The sequence below is a fragment of the Carlito syrichta genome, unplaced genomic scaffold (assembly GCF_000164805.1).
Source record: "Carlito syrichta isolate Samal-C Ts95f unplaced genomic scaffold, Tarsius_syrichta-2.0.1 Scaffold302228, whole genome shotgun sequence".
Taxonomy (NCBI): domain Eukaryota; kingdom Metazoa; phylum Chordata; class Mammalia; order Primates; family Tarsiidae; genus Carlito; species Carlito syrichta.
In genome coordinates, this window is record NW_007246324.1 from 21903 (window position 1) to 39167 (window position 17265).

General features: G+C 40.6%; 1 protein-coding gene across 1 annotated transcript in view; it reads right to left on the minus strand.

Annotated features, from left to right (window-relative positions):
* Window positions 1-17265, minus strand: part of ARHGAP42 (Rho GTPase activating protein 42) — an 80749-nt gene that overhangs the window by 13065 nt on the left and 50419 nt on the right. Inside the window, exons 10-19 of the mRNA XM_008056121.2 lie at window positions 15810-15872; window positions 14771-14845; window positions 14048-14132; window positions 13043-13101; window positions 10534-10639; window positions 6630-6789; window positions 5287-5431; window positions 3660-4040; window positions 3131-3287; window positions 696-758 (exon numbers count right to left, since the gene is read on the minus strand). Coding sequence (XP_008054312.2) covers window positions 696-758; window positions 3131-3287; window positions 3660-4040; window positions 5287-5431; window positions 6630-6789; window positions 10534-10639; window positions 13043-13101; window positions 14048-14132; window positions 14771-14845; window positions 15810-15872 — 1294 coding nt within the window. The remainder of the gene's footprint in view (window positions 1-695; window positions 759-3130; window positions 3288-3659; window positions 4041-5286; window positions 5432-6629; window positions 6790-10533; window positions 10640-13042; window positions 13102-14047; window positions 14133-14770; window positions 14846-15809; window positions 15873-17265) is intronic.

Below are 17265 nucleotides of genomic sequence, written 5' to 3' on the forward strand. Positions count from 1 at the left end.
AAAAATATATATATATATATATATATATATATATACACACACACACATATACACATACACACATATATTGAAAAGCCTCACCTTTAAGAAATTCCATTATGCAACTAAAAAACCAAAGTCCATTGTAGATCAGAAGAATACATTTGGAAGGTAAGAAGAGGAAAGCAGAAAGGAAGCAAGCATTTAACAACAGCAAGATGTAACAACTCATATCCTTGTAACAATGGAGCAAAATGTAAAATACAGACATCCTGCTATACTCAAAAAACAGAGGTGCTGGGGGCAATTAACTCTACGACGTCTCAGTGATCTTTAAGAATAGCCATCTTTTTCAACTATTTCTCTAAAAATTCTTCTTAAAAAGTCACGTAACTATTAAAAGCCAAGAATATGCTTGTGAAAATTGTCTTCAAAATGACTGTCATCGAAAGTGTACCCAGGGCTATGGCAACCTCTCTTTTAAGAAGTCTGTTTGTTTAGAAGCCTTCTTCTATGAAGATTTTAGCAAATGAGAAATCACTGAGATGCTAAATCACTGTCTGAGATGCTAAAGGCATGTCTTCTGGTGGATGGGAATTTAACCCTCTACACAACTGAGAGGCAGAGCGGTCGCCAATAATCTGTCACCTCGACATAAAGCAATAATGTCACCACCATTTTATTTTTTAAGGCATTTAAGAGTTTTGAGAACTTACCGCCCAGAAGAAACTGACTTTGTTGAGCCAACATTTTCAAACAGTTGGGCTTTTGCTGCCACTCTGAAAAGTAATTTTAAAATGCACATTACATAAAGTCCGTCAAATTCATGGAGGCTTATTAGTTCAACAAAACAAAACATGTTAATGAAGAACCATGACCAAAATCAGACCTGCATCTTAACTGTTTTAAGATTTAACGTCCACGAAGACTTTTAACTCTAGTCTCCAGCTTACGGAGCAGCAGATGCAATCAGCCCACAGTCACCTCCTCTGGGAGCCTGCTGTCCTCAACCCTTTTGCCTCAAAGCCTTTGGGAGCAGTGGAAGGGACATTTTCTCTCTACTCTGCTCCCGGCAGCGTGTCACCGACTCCCCTGGAACCACAGGGAGGAATCAGTCACATCCACAAGACAAAAGAAGAACCAATCGTGCTTTCTGGTAGCTACAAAATTACCAGTTAGACCGTCACTCCATCTATTCTTTCTGTTTGCGCATCTTTTCTCAACCTGAAAAGGGCACACTAAAAAGATGGCCCATAAATGAATGTGTGGATTTCAATTTGTTTTAACAAATGGCAGTGGTGGAGAGGACATATATTAGTTGAAGAGGTGAGACTATTGGGTACAGACAGAAGAACTGAAATTAAGGCATCCTATGTAATTAGAAAAGTTTTTATATTTGCTAGAAGAAAATATCAAATTCCTTGGATGGTCTTCTCAACTAGACTTTAAAAAAAAAATCTATCTTATTTCTTTACTGACAAACTCCTAGAGCCAAGCCATTTAATCATCTCAAAGATAATGTCCTACTTAATATAGAAAGTGTATTTACTCATTTTAATTTCTGCATTGACTACCAGTATAATCACAAAACAGAAGCTTTTCTCTTTCTTCTGCAATTAATAGAGTTCATATTCTCTCATCTCCTCTGAAGTACTGGGTTAAAATTTAATTTCCCTCAATGACTAGAATGATACACAGTGATGAGCAGACAAACTTATAAATACCCTTGTCTATACCACTGTCACTGGGTTTCCAACCAAGAGGGAGAATGTGCCTTGAACACACTCAGCAAACCAAAAGGCTCTTGTCAAAGAAAGGCTGAACTAATTTACAACACGGTTCCTGTGGAAACAGCCTTAGTGAAATGCCTTAGGAGACTTTTCCCAAACAGCCAGAGTGTCAAGAGTACTACCACCACATTAACATGGGAGTAGGAGGAGAGAAGAACACAGAACGGAAGTGAGAGGATGCTGGGGTTGGAAGCCCAGCTCTGCCACGTTCCAGCTGAGTCCACGTGGACACGTTTCGTGAGCTTTCTAAGCATCAGTTCCCAACATCTCACTTATTTTATTATTATTATTTCAAATTCAGGTCCTGAGGGTTCTCGTCATCTCTAAAACAGGGTCTATACTACCTATTTCTTTTTTTTTTTGAGTTGGAGTCTCACTCTGTCGCCCAGACTGGAGTGCAGTGGCCGCTCCCGGCTACCGCAGCCTCACCCTGCTGGGCTCTGGCGATCCTTCCGCCTCAGCCTTCTGAGTAGCCGGAATTACAGGCGCGTGCTACCACGCCCAGCTAATTTTTGATTTATTGTAGAGATGAGGTCCGGCCAAGTTGCCCAGGCAAATCTCGAACCTGCGGGCTTAGGCAATCCACTCACCTCAGCCTCCCAAAGGCGCGGGATTACAGGCCGAGCCACTGAGCCCGCCTACACTACCTATTTCAAAAGGACACTGTGGACTTTAAAAGAGAGAACTTAAGCAAAGATACCCAATAATAGCTCAGAGAGCATTAGGGATTGCTCAGCAACTGTGAGGAAGACAAAATGGACAGGAGAGAAACTTCCCACCTCTGTTCTGTTGTTTATGCAGGTTTCCTCTGGCTCTTTGCCCCCCTTCTGCTCATGTCTACACACCCTTCTCCTCAGCCTTTACACTTCTGGCCATCTGTTCTGATCGGAAGTTCTTCCTTTTGCCGTTGATGTTCCAAATTCTCCACAAGCTCACTTAAGTCCCTGAGGACTCAGGTGCAGAGATACAGGATGGAGAAGAGAGAAACCATCCTCCAAAGCTGGCAGGCAGTGGCATCAAAACAGAGAGGGAAGCTGGGACCTGGGATGGTCTCTTCAGCTCAGTGGTGAATGTTTAGCTTTTATGGGAAGGCTTCTAGTTCCCAAGCCTGGAAGGACTCTATTAGACTTACATCCTCAGTTCCTTCAATGAAGTCATAGCTCTGTCTCTAAAAGTGCCACCCTGAGATGCTTTATATCCTAAGGCTCCTCTAACATCCACATCACTGTTAGAAGAAGACAGAGTCCCAGAAGTTGACTGTGCCCACTTTCCAGATGAAGCATTCAACCATGGGAGTCCCCAGAGTTCTTCTGAACATACTCGACCCCTCTGTATCCCCACAGCTACAAACCCTCACTTACACAGAGCCGGGTCGCTGATAGCCGTTGCTTGAGGCAGTGTCCAGTCTTGACCTCCTGCCCATCTTTGGAGGCAGGTCTGGGTTTGGGGAGGCTTTAGGTGTTTCTTTGGAACCTATGGAAGTTAAGCTTTGAACGGATCCACTGTAGCTCTTGTTTCCTTAAGAAAAAGCCCAAGAAAACAGGCAAGGCGCCATCAGACAAAATAATAGCAATAACACAGTACATGCATAACAAAAGAAAGCATTTTCCTCTGAGCCCAAATGGGAAGGTACAGGATGTTCTCTGAGCACGGCAACCTATCACTCAGGGAGATCCAAATCTACAGTCATTACAAAGACATCACCTCCCAGACTTGGAAAGACTCGGGAAAAAGTCACAGTGCATGGGTTTTCAAATCCAAGCTCAGGCACAAAGTCGATCAGCATCGTTAGCTTTTCACCATTAACTTCAGGCCTGCTTAATCATGCTGAATAACCCAGCCGGTGACACCGAGACAATGACATCTTGCACAAGTCCCACCCTGGCTTACCTTCGGCTGCAGAGATGGATCTGAGAGAGGAGGCGGAGGCTCTTTTCAGTCCTGAAGGTCCATACGGCCCCTTCTTGACCAGGTCTATGGGTGGGGACGCGTCCCCCGGGCTGGTGACCGAGGCGACACTCTGGCAATCTGATTCTGCATCGGTTTTGGTGGCGTCTTCTCTCGAACTTGACTCGGGACTCGTCGTCCAGAGAGCAAGGCTCTTCTGTCCATTGGAAGATGATGGGGTGGCGATCCAGGGGATCCCTCCGGATTTCTCCCGGGGCGGGCAGGAGGCCGACTTGGTCGTGCTGTTTTGCTCAGAGGAGTGAGAAGACAGCGACTCGATGCTCCCCATGGGCGTGCTGTCGGGACTGCTGCTGTAGGAGTCACCTGGGGAGGAGGAGGGGGAAAAGCACAGTCGTTACCTGGTGACAGCAACATCCCCCAGACCCTTCTGTCCTCCAGTTCGCCTGTGCTCGGCGGCCATCTGCCCCCAATTGGGTGGGGGGTGTTTAACTGCTAAGGAGACCGTCCTCAGGGCTGGAGTAAGGATGCAAAATTCGCAACTGAACGGTGGTGAATGCGTTTTTCAATACTATCTAGGAAGATTGTCTATGTACCTGTGAACTAACTGCCCCTATGCGATTACTTTACTGATCAAAGCATTGGTGGGCTGACTTGAATTCAGACAAAATTTGTTTCTGAAACAGACTCAGAAGTAACAGAAAGGATTCCTTCATGGTATTGTAGAAACCAGTGGAAGGAGGTATATGAAAGACATATTTCTGCCTTCTCTTGCTTTCTGACTATAGGTGAGCTGAGTTACAAAGTACTAGCCCTCTTTCATTCAAAGGCAGCATTAAAAGTCAGCAGTAAATTACAAACTCCTCACAATTTGCAAAGAAAGGATTTTTCCCCTTTGCCTGCTAAGAAAACAGCAGTGTAAGAAACTGGCTATTTTGCAGGGTTTATTTTTTGATGTTCCTAAAAGAAATGGATAGGAAAAATCAGAGAAACCATCATACAGCGCTCAAATGTAACCAGATTAAAACCGACAGTCTATTTTATTAGATATTATCTGTGGGGAAAAAACCAAGGGCTGGGGGTATGAACTAAAGCGAGAATGGCCACAGTTCAGTGCAAGCCATGGGCCCCAGCGGCCACCCACATCACCTTGGGGCTTGGCCCAGAATCGTAAGTTCATGATAATGCGGGGTCTTGGTTTTCTTCTCATTTCTTTTCTCTTTCAGACACTCTGATACCCAAGAGATGCTGCTTTAAGAACACAATGTGAAAGGAGGGAAGAAAATGACTGCTCAGTCAGACTTTCTCTTGCTTTCTTCTTTACCACTGACAACAGGACAAAATCTGCTACGAAGTGGCACCCGATGTACTTAATCGCAGCTGTGGAGGAAAGGGCACCGAGCAAACGACTGCTTTCCTTTGTATCAGTAATGAATTTGCTAGCCCAAGGAACCTTACAACTATTGACAGAGGAGACATACATGGTAGAAGAGGGGTGTCAGGGAGAGAGCGTTGGTGAGAACATCACCTGTTTCTACCTAATTACCAAGAAAGTGAGGGAAGACTGAATGAGAGAAGATAGAAAGCATCTCCCTCTGGCCGGGCAACTTACTGTCGGGCTCTGCCAGGCACGGAGTGTACCTCCCTCTGGGCTTCCGGGAGCCTGTGGACAGACAGATGGCTCGAGTCCTCCGGGACCCAGACCGAGACTGAGGCTGGGGAAGAGGAATGCTTGGGTCGGGGGCCGTGTGAAAGATCTGCGTTGAAAAAAGATGGACCAAAGTCAGTCGAAAGGTGAAATGGCCATTTTCATCAGAAAATAAGCTCTAAGAGCGATTATGCAATCTTAGAACCACATGCTACTTAATCAGCTGCAGGGCAAGAGATGTTTAATACAAAAAATGCGTATCTTAGAACAATGATGACTTTTCCAAGTACGCTGGGTAATGTTTCTTTCCTGGGTTTTCCTTTTCATTCTCTCGTGTTGCTCAAAAATAAAATCCAGAAGATTCTCCAATAATTTTAGGAACTCTTCCAAGTATGAACGAATGGTCCATGCCATGAAACACTGATTCTTTCTATTGAAATCATCGCTGTCCACCTTCATGCTCTGAAGAACGTAACCTGAGGGGCAGAGGCTCACTCTGTGTCATTCCTGTAGCTGTAAGGCTCCTCGTGTCTCAGAAGAAGGTGCTACCACGCTGTTGGCTCTGAGCTCTCAAGGGAGGTGACAGCCTGCAGGCAGCAGCATGAGCACAGCTAGAGGATGCAGCCATGTGATTTGGGTTAGGAGAGAGGTTGTGCCCTTAGATGGGCACCGAGGACACGCTTCTGTGGGTACCAGGAAGGGACCCGGGGAGGAGAGGGGCACCGTCATCCTTTCACAAGGACCAGATCATTACAGTGTCTCAAGGTGCTTCATAATCCAACTCATTTGGTTTTCACGATTTTCCATTTCCATATTTATTCCAAGATCTCACATTTTCAAGGAAACCAATCCTTAGGGATTGAATACAGAGAGAACTTCAAGACTCTGTTTCCTAATTTTTTCCTTTTGTTGGGTTAGACTATTACCTCTACTGCATAATTAGGAATTTGATTCCGGAGGGAGAAAAAGAGAAGGTGAAAACAGACCACAAAGGGATTTTGAAGGGTTCTCTGCAGATGGGTCATAAATTGACCACACATTGCCAAAGAAGAAAACCCTGAGAAGTAAATAACATAGAACACCAGCTACCTGAAGGATTCTGAGAAGCACTTACAAACGGAACAACAAAAAAAGAAAACCCAAGTCTCCAGGAAGAAGCAATTTATACAAAACTTACAAGATCGGCACTTTACAGGAATAAAGGAACCTGGGATCACAATGCAAAGCTCACAGATAACACAGCTGCAAAACTCCTTTTTAAAAGCAAGATACAAAACTTGGCACTTCCACATGAAAATTCAGCCTACCTTTTCATAATGCTCTATGAGAATTTCTACCACGATATTCTGAAATTTAATATTCATCATGGCGGCCACAGTTTCCTCCTGTGCTCTCATGAGAGTTGGGCCAAAGATGACACCAAGATTTGAGACAGTCATGAGATTCTGTTGGCTGTGTAGTGACACTCTGCAGATAAAGAGTGACAAAGTATCTTAAGTTAAATGTTTAGAAATTTTGAAATGCTATCCTCTATCCAATTTGAGGCGCTTAAAAGATGCCACTATAGGCATCTAAGTGTTTCCTACTCTTAACCACTCCTAATTGGCATTCTGGGTACAGCCTAAAAAGATGCAAAAAGTTAACATTAGCCCAAGTAAAGCATAATTACAAACAAAACATAACCTAATGATCAAAAAACCTTGACTTCTTAAATCAAGTACAACTACCCTAGAAAGATTGACTATTAGCTGCTGTTTGGTATTTTCAGTGATACCCTACTTTTTTATTATAACAGTCACTTAAGAGCAGACTGGTTGGAATTACATTGAGACTCGTCATAGACCTAATACCTGAGAAACAATTATAACAGATGAAAATTATTACATAAAAATACAACCAAGAAACACTTTAGATTCAAACATCCAAATACGTTGAAAGTAAATGGATGAAAGATATATCATGCAAACAGCAGCCAAATGAAAGCCAGAGTGGCTATGCTGTGCTAATATCCAAAACCTGAATTTTAAAATAAGAAATGTTATTGGTGACAAAGATTAAACATAATAAAAGGGCCACTCCAATAGGAATACATAACAATTTATAAATATATATGCACCTAATAACTGCATGCCCAAATACATGACGTAAAGTTATGTGCTGCTGGGAGGGCTTTCCAAACAGAGAACCAAGACTTTTGTTTAATTTCACAATTGCATTGAGTTAAGGATTATTGATCATTTGAATAATATGGAATTAAAAAACAATCTTAACTAGAGTGGTAGTTTAATACTACTAGCAAAAATCCATGTTTAACATTAAGATTTTCATTTAGGGAAGCCCCCTCGGGTCCCCTCCCACTGTGGGAGCTTTTCTGTCCTCTCAATAGATCCTGATTTCTCAAAAAAAAAAAAAAAAATTCATTTAGGAGAAATCTGCTATTACTTTTTGCTTTGCATGCAAAGGAATTTCATAATAATTTTCTTAAATGTTATATTTCCTAATGAAGATAAGTTTGCCCAAAATATAACACTAAAAAATTTATATAATAGCACTTTTAAATATTTAAAGATAATTTAGAATTAAAGAAGATGCCACAGGCAGCCTCTGTTTTCAAGACAAACAAAAGGATGCTCAGAAAGAAAGCAACAATTTATACTATTGCACAGAACTAATTAATGAATATTTGGAATCAGTCTTTCAGTCCTTGGAATCCTAGTCTCAGTCACTGGTCTTAAATTTTCATTTTTTTCAGCTATAAAAGTTGTCAGGGATCAAGACTGTTATTCGTTGTTTGTAGTTTTCGCAAGTCAGTGGTGACCTGGGCCCACATTCCACAGCAGCTGTGTCATGTGTGATAGTAACAGTCAGTGGGACCTGCCCTTTGAAGGTCCAAGAAAGAAGCCAGCAATGGCAGTGAAGGGTGAGCAAAGTATTGTAAGCATTATCTCATGGTCAGATACTCTCCCATGCTATTTCCTGTGCCAAAGCCACATACACAGTCACGTTGAGAGCTTGTGTTAAACTAACATTCTGGATAGTTAAGCAAAAAAATTTTATGTAATACCTAGGTGGCTTTTATAAGCACATTTTAAAAGGCTTTGCTAAAAAAAAAAAAAAAAAAAAAATTTGAAGACCGGCCAGAGGATGCCTAATAAATGGTGTAATTGAATCTCAGGAAGAGCTAACACAATTCAAAACGAATCCTGGCCAAAGGTAGCCAGTTCTTTGTTCGTTAGCTACAAGAAATGCAGATGAGTCAACAGTTAATATCAGCTTTAAATGACGTTACTCCTAGTGGGTTTCCTTCTTATGTGGTGGTGCTGACGGTGTGAGTCTGTGTGTGTGTGTGTGTAAGAGTCATAGTATCGCAAAGCCTACAAATTAAGATGAGACCCATTACTATGTTTGTGCAGTACTACGGGATGAGTATCCCTTATCTAAAATTCTTGGGACCATAAGTGTTTTGGATTTCAGATTTTAAAATATTTGCACTAAATTTGCCAGTTGAGCATTCCACACTCAAAAACCCCAAATCTAAAATGCTCTGATGAACATTTCGTTTGAGAATCATGTCAGTATTCAAAGAGTTTTGGATTCTGGAGCATTTTGGGTTCCAAACTTTCAGATATGGGAAGCGGCGCTCAACCTGTATTTCCAAGGCCCAAGCAAACATACATTGGGTTACGACTTGCAGCAAATCATGAAGGGTTAATAATTTTATTGTGCATCGTGGTACTCATTAAAATGGAAAATGTCCCCAGGAAATAGTAAATAATGATGTCGGCCATTCTTAAGCTTAAAACTGAATTTAGACATTTGTTTCCTGAAGCATGGCAAACTCACTTCTGGATCATATATGTGTGTTTGTCTCTGTGTGTGTCTTCCAATCTGATATAGATAGATATGCTATCTAGAATTACTTTTACCTGTCAACTTTGCTAGGCCACGGGACTCAGATATTTGGTCAAGGATTATTCCAGATGTGTCTGTGAAGGTATTTTTTAGAGGACATTAACATTTAGATGAGTAGATTTTAAGTGGAGCAAATTAACCTCCTTAATGTGAACTGGCCTCATCCAATCAATTGAAGAGCTTAAGAGGGAAAAAAAATTGAATTTCCCGAAGAAGAAAGAATTCTGCCTCTGAATTTGAGCCATGGCATCAACTCTGCCTTGGATCTCTAGCCTGCTTGCTGCCCTGCAGATTTCAGACTTACTAGCCCTATGACCATGTGAACCAATTCCTTAAAATAAATCAGTGTCAATCAATCAAGACATCAATCGATCCTTCTCTAAAAATATAGCACACGCACACACACATTCACACCCCCTATTGCTTCCATATCTGTGGAGAACTCTAATATTACGATATCTATCTACTTACCTACCTACCTACTTATCCCTCGAGAGACAAGGAGACATTTTTAAGTATCTGGATAAACTAGAAACAAAGTCAGAGAATTCTCTGGAGACTAAGAGAAAGCCATGAGAGTAATCTAACGGTAGAGTATTAGTGTGACCTAGGGGAACCCTGTTGACGTCAGTAGTAAAGAGCCACTGGTCTTCAAACTCACTGCTTGCAACATCTAAAAGAATTGGATAGATTCTGTTATATGCTATAAACTATAAAAACAATATGCTCTTTCACACATTTTTAAGTTGATACATCTAAGTGTTTCATCATTAATTTAACAGTTGCAAAGGATATAATTAGTTGAAAACTGGAAACACATACTGGTATACACAGACATATACTTTTTTTTTTTAATGAGTCAGAGTCTCACTCTGTCACCCAAGCTGGAGAACAGTGGCATGATCACAGCCACCTCAACCTCGACCTGCTGGGCTCAGGCAATCCTTCCGCCACAGTCTTCCAGGTAGCTGGAACTACAGGCACGTGCCACCATGCCCAGTTGACTTTTTGACTTATTGTAGAGATGAGGTCTCACCAAGTTGCCCAGGCCGGTCTCGAACCCCTGGACTAGGCAATCCTCTTTGCCTCCACCTCCCAAAGTGCTGGGATTACAGGCGTGAGCCACTGCTCCTGGCTAGATATGCTTTAAAAATAAACTGCCATGGTATTTCTCAAGCACATTCAATGGACTCTGATTATCATTGCAATGTCATAGCCCCATCACACACTTTAGGAAGACATGAATAAACTTAACAGGTGAACCACTAGTTAAATGAACAATAGAAGTTTGAGAATTACTTGACCAGATGCTTTATCAAGATGTCCAGCATCTCTCTGTTTTTCTCTGGCAATTTGTGCACCAACGCATGGACAGCCTCCACCCTGTAGTTTTGGTCATCGGATTCTGTTACATAAAACAAGGTTGCAAATGCTCAAGTTTTGATTGCATTCAACAACGTATGTAAACATTAGTGATCTAAACGTTAGGACCATGCCCACCCCCTTGCCTTATAAGCTCTGCTTCATGTAATACTGCCATTATCATTCTTCAAGGTTTGGAGAAGTTGAGTAACTTGCCCATGGCCATGAAGTCAGAAGGTAGAGAAACCCAGGTCTACCGATTCTACATGTGCGCTTTTAGTCGCTGACCTATTTATTTCCATATAACTGTGCCCCTGTTTGGGTTTAGCTACCCAAGGGTAAAAAGTCAAACCTTTAGAAACATGAATGACAGTAGCAATTGATACAGACTGCCCCTTGTGCCTGGCATTATCACGCTATCCCATGGAAACGTTTTAGAGATCCAGCCTAATGCAGCCAGAGGAAGCCCTTCATTCCTCTCCTTATTTTACACATAAAAACAACACAGAATGACTTTTCTGAGGTGTCAGAATGATTAAACATAAATCCAATATATTTCAAGCCCATCCTGACAAAGGTAAATCTGAAATGTAAGAAATTGTAAAAGCCAAGCCTAGTCTGCCAGGTTAAAGCTAAGATGTTGACATTTCTGCTTAGAAAAATGCCTAACATGTTAGAATGACAAATCTACTAAACATTCTCTTACTGTAGTAAACAAATTCTGGGGTGATTGCTCAACCTGCCAAACCTTTTTGACCTTTTCTCCAGAAAGTGCCCTGACACACAGACTTTATTTATGGGACCACCATCTCGTGTGGGCACAGCTATCCGGACATGGGATGAGGAGAGAGCCTGACTCAGGCTAGACATGAGGTCTCTCCTAAGAGGTGAAATAGAGACTCTCAAACTCCGATCTTTCTGCTGGACATGTGAAAAGGCAGATCATGCAAAATCAGGGTCGAAGTCACCACATGCACCCCGAGAAAATCTGGGAGGGGAGATGAGAATGACACAGAAACCCCCAGAAGAAGTTGAGTAGAGACAAGGCAATCCTGAACTTAGCAGTTCCGGTAGCAGCCTGTGAATAACTTCCCCTTACACTGAACGCGACTTCTGCTGCTTGAAATAAAATAACCTAGTTTATAAACTTAGCATCTAGCAAATAGTCACCCTTGGCCTAGCAAAGATGACTTCTTATATGTAAAAACATATTTTAATATCATCATAATTTATCACAGAAGCGAGTGGAGAAAAAGTTTGTCACCAAGAGCTTATACTAAAATAACCAGCTCATGGAGTCATTTTAGCCAAGTAGCACAAATATCATTCGTCATAAACCAAAATCTCTGTAAGAAAAGGTTCTAGACAAAGAGTAAAACGACAAAGCAAAACAAAAAACCGGCTTGCAGTCCTGGTTTTGCCATGCATTTCCTGGCATCCTTGGACAAGTCACTTGCCCGCTCTGGCTCCTGATTTCCTAGTTCACAGAATGATATGTCAGATTATATATTGTTCTCTTCCTTCCTGTCCATCTTATAAAGATAGATTTCGATGAAGAGAATGTAGAGTGGAGAGCTTTTGGAGAAAGCTAAGTCGGAAGATTTTTACAAGGTCATAAGATTATAAACACTGCATTGAAAACCAAGGTCACTCAACTTTATCTGACACTTTTATCCGCTGACATTTCCTGTGACATTACAATGTGTGCAAATTAACCAATGTAACTGATTTCTTGTTACAGTCACACCTCATACATCTTAACAATGAAATGCCAACTCCTAATTGTCACATGCTGTTGTGATGGGTTCAGATGGCGATCTGAGACTTTATCCTCAACGACTTAAAAATATGTATTACTAACTTCTCAGGTTATGTATTTCTCCCCATTCCCGACCCTCCCCTCCAGTATTTTAATTAAACCTATCTATTCATAGCATGTTACAGCAGTCACAGATCCAAACAGATGACGTAAATATGTGATCACCATAAATATGAGGGGACGGGATTGATGAAACTGCCCATTGCTTGCCAAAAATATTTGACCCCTCTCTCCAGATTGAGGAATATAGCACGTAAGCTTATGCAGAGATTCAGTGTCTGCACATATTTGGAGTCTTGTTTATTTAAACACAAAGTTGCTCTCATAAGAAACTAATATTTGCCATTCAAGTACAATAAAATTGGAATAATTCCTCACGGTTCTTTCTAATCACACCAGACAGTCACCCCAATGAGGTCTTATTAAGTAACAAAGTATTTTGGCTCATTCTGCAATTTCTTACTGGCTTGAAAACTATATTGCAAGTTATTAATACTAGGGATCAGACGAACAATGCTTTCGGCAATATGTGAAAAAAATCTTTGCTAGCTGATTTAAGCTTACAGGTCTCAGTACTACAGCATAAAACTACATCAATTGGAAAGCATCTGATGCAAGTCTACTTACTAACAGCAACAATAAAATCTTTGTGCAACTTGTACGTCATCAGTGGTTCTGCAAGACATCTACAACAGAAGAAACAGACATTGTGGGATGGTGGTAGATTTTTCTCCCCCCAAATTTTCAGTGTTTAAGAATTGGGTGACTAGCCGGGCTCGGTGACTCAGCCTGTAGTCCCGTGCCTTGGGAGGCTGAGATGAGTGGACTGCCTGAGCCCGTGGGTTCGAGACCCCCTGGACAACCTGGCGAGACCTCATCTCTACAATAAATCAAAAAATTAGCTGGGCATGGTAGCGCGCGCCTGTAGTTCCAGCTACTCAGAAGGCTGAGGCGGAAGGATCGCCAGAGCCCAGCAGGTCGAGGCTGCGGTGGCCGGGAGCGGCCACTGCACTCCCGTCTGGGCGACAGAGTGAGACTCCAACTCAAAAAAAAAAGAATTGGGTGACTATTATTTGTCAAGTAAAAATAAAATAAGATAACAAATAATTAAGCAAGTAAGTAAATGGACGACTTGGATGATTCAGCAGTATGATAGTAGCAGGGCTCTAGGTAGCCCTAAAATGCAGACCTCAAAGATGTCAGTGCCCCTGGTACTTCTAGTCACGATCATATTAAAAGGGAAGACTGGGAAAAGTCATTTTTCAGCAGTGAGAACTACTGACCCCAGGAACAAACTCTTTTTCAGATATGGGAACGATTGTTAAGAAAACAAAAACAAAACAACTTTACTTTTCAGCTTGATATTTAAAAAATATATACATTAAAATCCCACACGAAAGTTTTATATGAAACAAAGCAATACTAATTCTATATTCATAAAATGTTACAGCCTTTTATTATTGAAAAAACCAAGTATGAGTTTCAGAACACTAAGGAAATTAAGTTAAGGAGTGAGGCTTGGGGACACAGACTCCATGAAATCACATGGTTACTACCCAAGATGGTTACTACCCAAGATGGCTATTACCTAAGAGATCACATCTAAAGTACCAGGAGTTAAACCTTCCTCACCTGAGGTAGTTTTTCAGCCCACTTGTAATTGTCTTATTGTCCCATAGTTCAATATCAATGTCAATATCAGGAGGAGATTTTGGAGCTGGAAAGAATAAAAACAAGATGTTTCAATTGTGCAGTTTAAAATAATACTTCAGCCATTATGAATGTGGATACAAACATAAGTAGGTCAAGAAAGAGAGGTCTTAATTTCTTAAGATTCCAACAGAGCTAACATTAGGATTATTGTTTGTGTGATTTGGTAAAAAGTTCACCCTGACACCAAACCTCCACAAATTTTGTGAAATAACAGTCTCCCAAATCAAATGACTGCTAATTGCTAACATGACAGAGCACTTACCATGTACCCAGAATGCTTTTCAGTGCTTTACAGAGATGAACATATTTAATCCTCACAAGTCTTAAGAGCCAGGCACTATTATTATCCCTATTTTCATAAATGAGGAACCTGAGACACAACTGGGAACCAGACATCTGATCATATCTCTAGCTTACCAAAGGACACGAGACAAAAATCCAGTATTATAAAAAGACCTCCTCAGATTGTTTATCTATTATAACTGAACATTAAAGGTGAAATACAAATATGAACTTTAAATATTATCTGAAAATACTCAAAGATAAGTCTGTATCTAGACTATATTTCAAATAAATCTATGACGTAAATGACTCACAAAAATACAAAAATTACTGAAGTAACTTGCTTTAGCTAACACTTACAAAATATGGTGTTCATGAATTTTTGAACTTTGGAGTTCACGCCTCCTATGCGGTAGAGGCCCAGAATGGTGATGCCTAATGGGAAGGAAAAATCACAAGAAAATGGCTTGAGACACAGGCTCACAAGTACAGAATGTTAAAAACTCAGACATATGCCTACACTGAATTTGAAAGCTACTTATCCAATTTTGCAGTCTAACATTAGCAAACCTACCCTGGAAATGCTCATCAGACATATATTTCTCAGAGCAGACACTGAACAGCAATTGGAAAGTCTCTGAAGATCTTCAAAGCGGCAAAGTATAGAGCTGTCTAGTCACCATTATTCGAATATAAAAAAGCATCAAAGATGGGAAGGGATGATTAACATTCTGGGTCTTCTGTTTCTTCAGAGTCATGGAGTCCTTCTGCATGGTCAACAGTTCTAGGGCATTCACGTCTTCATTTTAAAGGTGAGGAAGAAGACTGAGAATTTGAGAAGCCTATTTGACTTCTCAAAACTTCTATGTGGCAGCACTAAAATCTAAATATAAGTTCATAGAACATCAAAGCTCAGTTTGAGTTTTGCTTTTGAAAAATTTTCCGGGAAGTGACAGTCTCACTTCTAACGGGAGTGAACTTCCAGAGAAAGGTCATTAGCAGAGTGGGAAAGGGGCCAAAATTGTGGCAGTGACTGAAATCACTAAGAATATAGGGAGGAAGGAGAATGACGGCAAATTCCTTAGGAATTTTACTCACTTCTTCAATGCTTGAAAGAAATAAAACAGAGGTGCTTACAATAATAAATAATAATCAGTTTATCAGTAAGAAGGGAGGCTATATTAGAAAAAAATATTAAGAAGTATGTCTGTAGCATGGTTTTTAGTAAAGTGAAGTTCAAGGTATAGCTATTTGTACACTGACATACTTTATACATTTATATCTCTCTTAAAACTGATCTCATGCTAATGACTAAACACACCTCCGTTTTCTACCCTGAGAGGTTTCTACCAAAGAATGACACGAGACAGAAACACTACAGCTATCAGGGTACACTGACCTCTTGTTTCCACAGCTTGGATGCACTTTCTCACAAAGTTGAACCCTGCTTCATTCAAGTACACTGAAAGTAAGAGAAAGATCACACTGTTTACGTTGAACTTGCATTCCCCCTTTCACTAGCTCTGTTCACTGTGCCTTCATGACACTGCAGCACAGAGTTTATCGAATATGTTGGTTAGAGGCCGACTTTTTATTTTGGGATATAAGTTGAAGAGGGGTGTTCATCCTCAGTTATTACATCAGCCTGCTGACTAAGGACAGATCTCTCGTGGAAAGTATATTACACTGACCTCACCCATTTTTTCTAAAACTAACATGAGGCTTCACTCCACGTTTTTTTCATATAGAGGCAAATATGCTAAGAATAAACCTTTACTGTGTGTTGAAAACTGTAATATAAAGCCTTTTGCATATTTTTTTCCCATAGGAATCTCATGAGTTAGAGAGAAAGTTCTGCAATATTAAGATGATTCAGCAGGTTGCTGCCAACTTCTCTTCTCTCTGTTCTAAGCTCTCAAGATTCTAACCCAGTCTCCTGATTCCAAAGTCAGTGCTCTCTCTGTTACCCATATTTAAAATAATCTAAAACATGTTTCATCAGTCCACGAAAAGTCCCCAAGCGATCTCACATTATGAAATAGTAATTTATTTTCCTTTTTGGGGGTTAGATTTTCTTTAGATTTATTCTAATTTTCTAAAGGTTTTGGGCCAGATCAAATTAGATTACTTAGTTATAGAGAAGTTAATTTAAGAATATCAAGTAACACCAAGAGGAAAAGCTCAATTTTTTTTGGACTATTACACAGATTTTCATCATATGAAGTGGAGATATGCTATTTTTCAGTATTCTCAAGTAATCAATGAAAATAATTCAAATCAATAAAAATTTAAAACTGGCTTCCATGTAAAGATGGTGGATTAAACACATTCATGTAGCTAAACTCAGACACACAGACCAAAAAAAAAAATACATATGAAGAAAACAATAAAAATCAAGAAAGGGTAACAGCAATAGATTAAAAACTTTGAAAAAAATCTCAGAAATAGCAAGCCGGTGAAACTGAACTGATTCACAAAAAGGTTTGAAAAATCTGTGGTTTGCACTATTTACAATAGCAAAAACATGGAACCAACCCTACTGACCATTGAAAGTGGACAGGATAAAAAAAAGTGTGATACATGTACACAATGGAATATTCTGCAGTCATAAAGAAAGACAAAAATCATAGACTTCTCAGCAAATTGGATGGAATTGGAGACAATCATTCTAAGCAATCTATCACAGAAACAAAGGACTGAGTACCACGTGTTCTCACTCATAAGTGGGACCTGAACATTAATCACAATGGCACAAAGAAGGGACTGGGGGTGGGTGGGAGGATGTAAAACACAAAGGGTATCTGGTCCTAAACCCCGGGGGGGGGGGGGGAAAACCACTTGGGGGCCCAAACTTC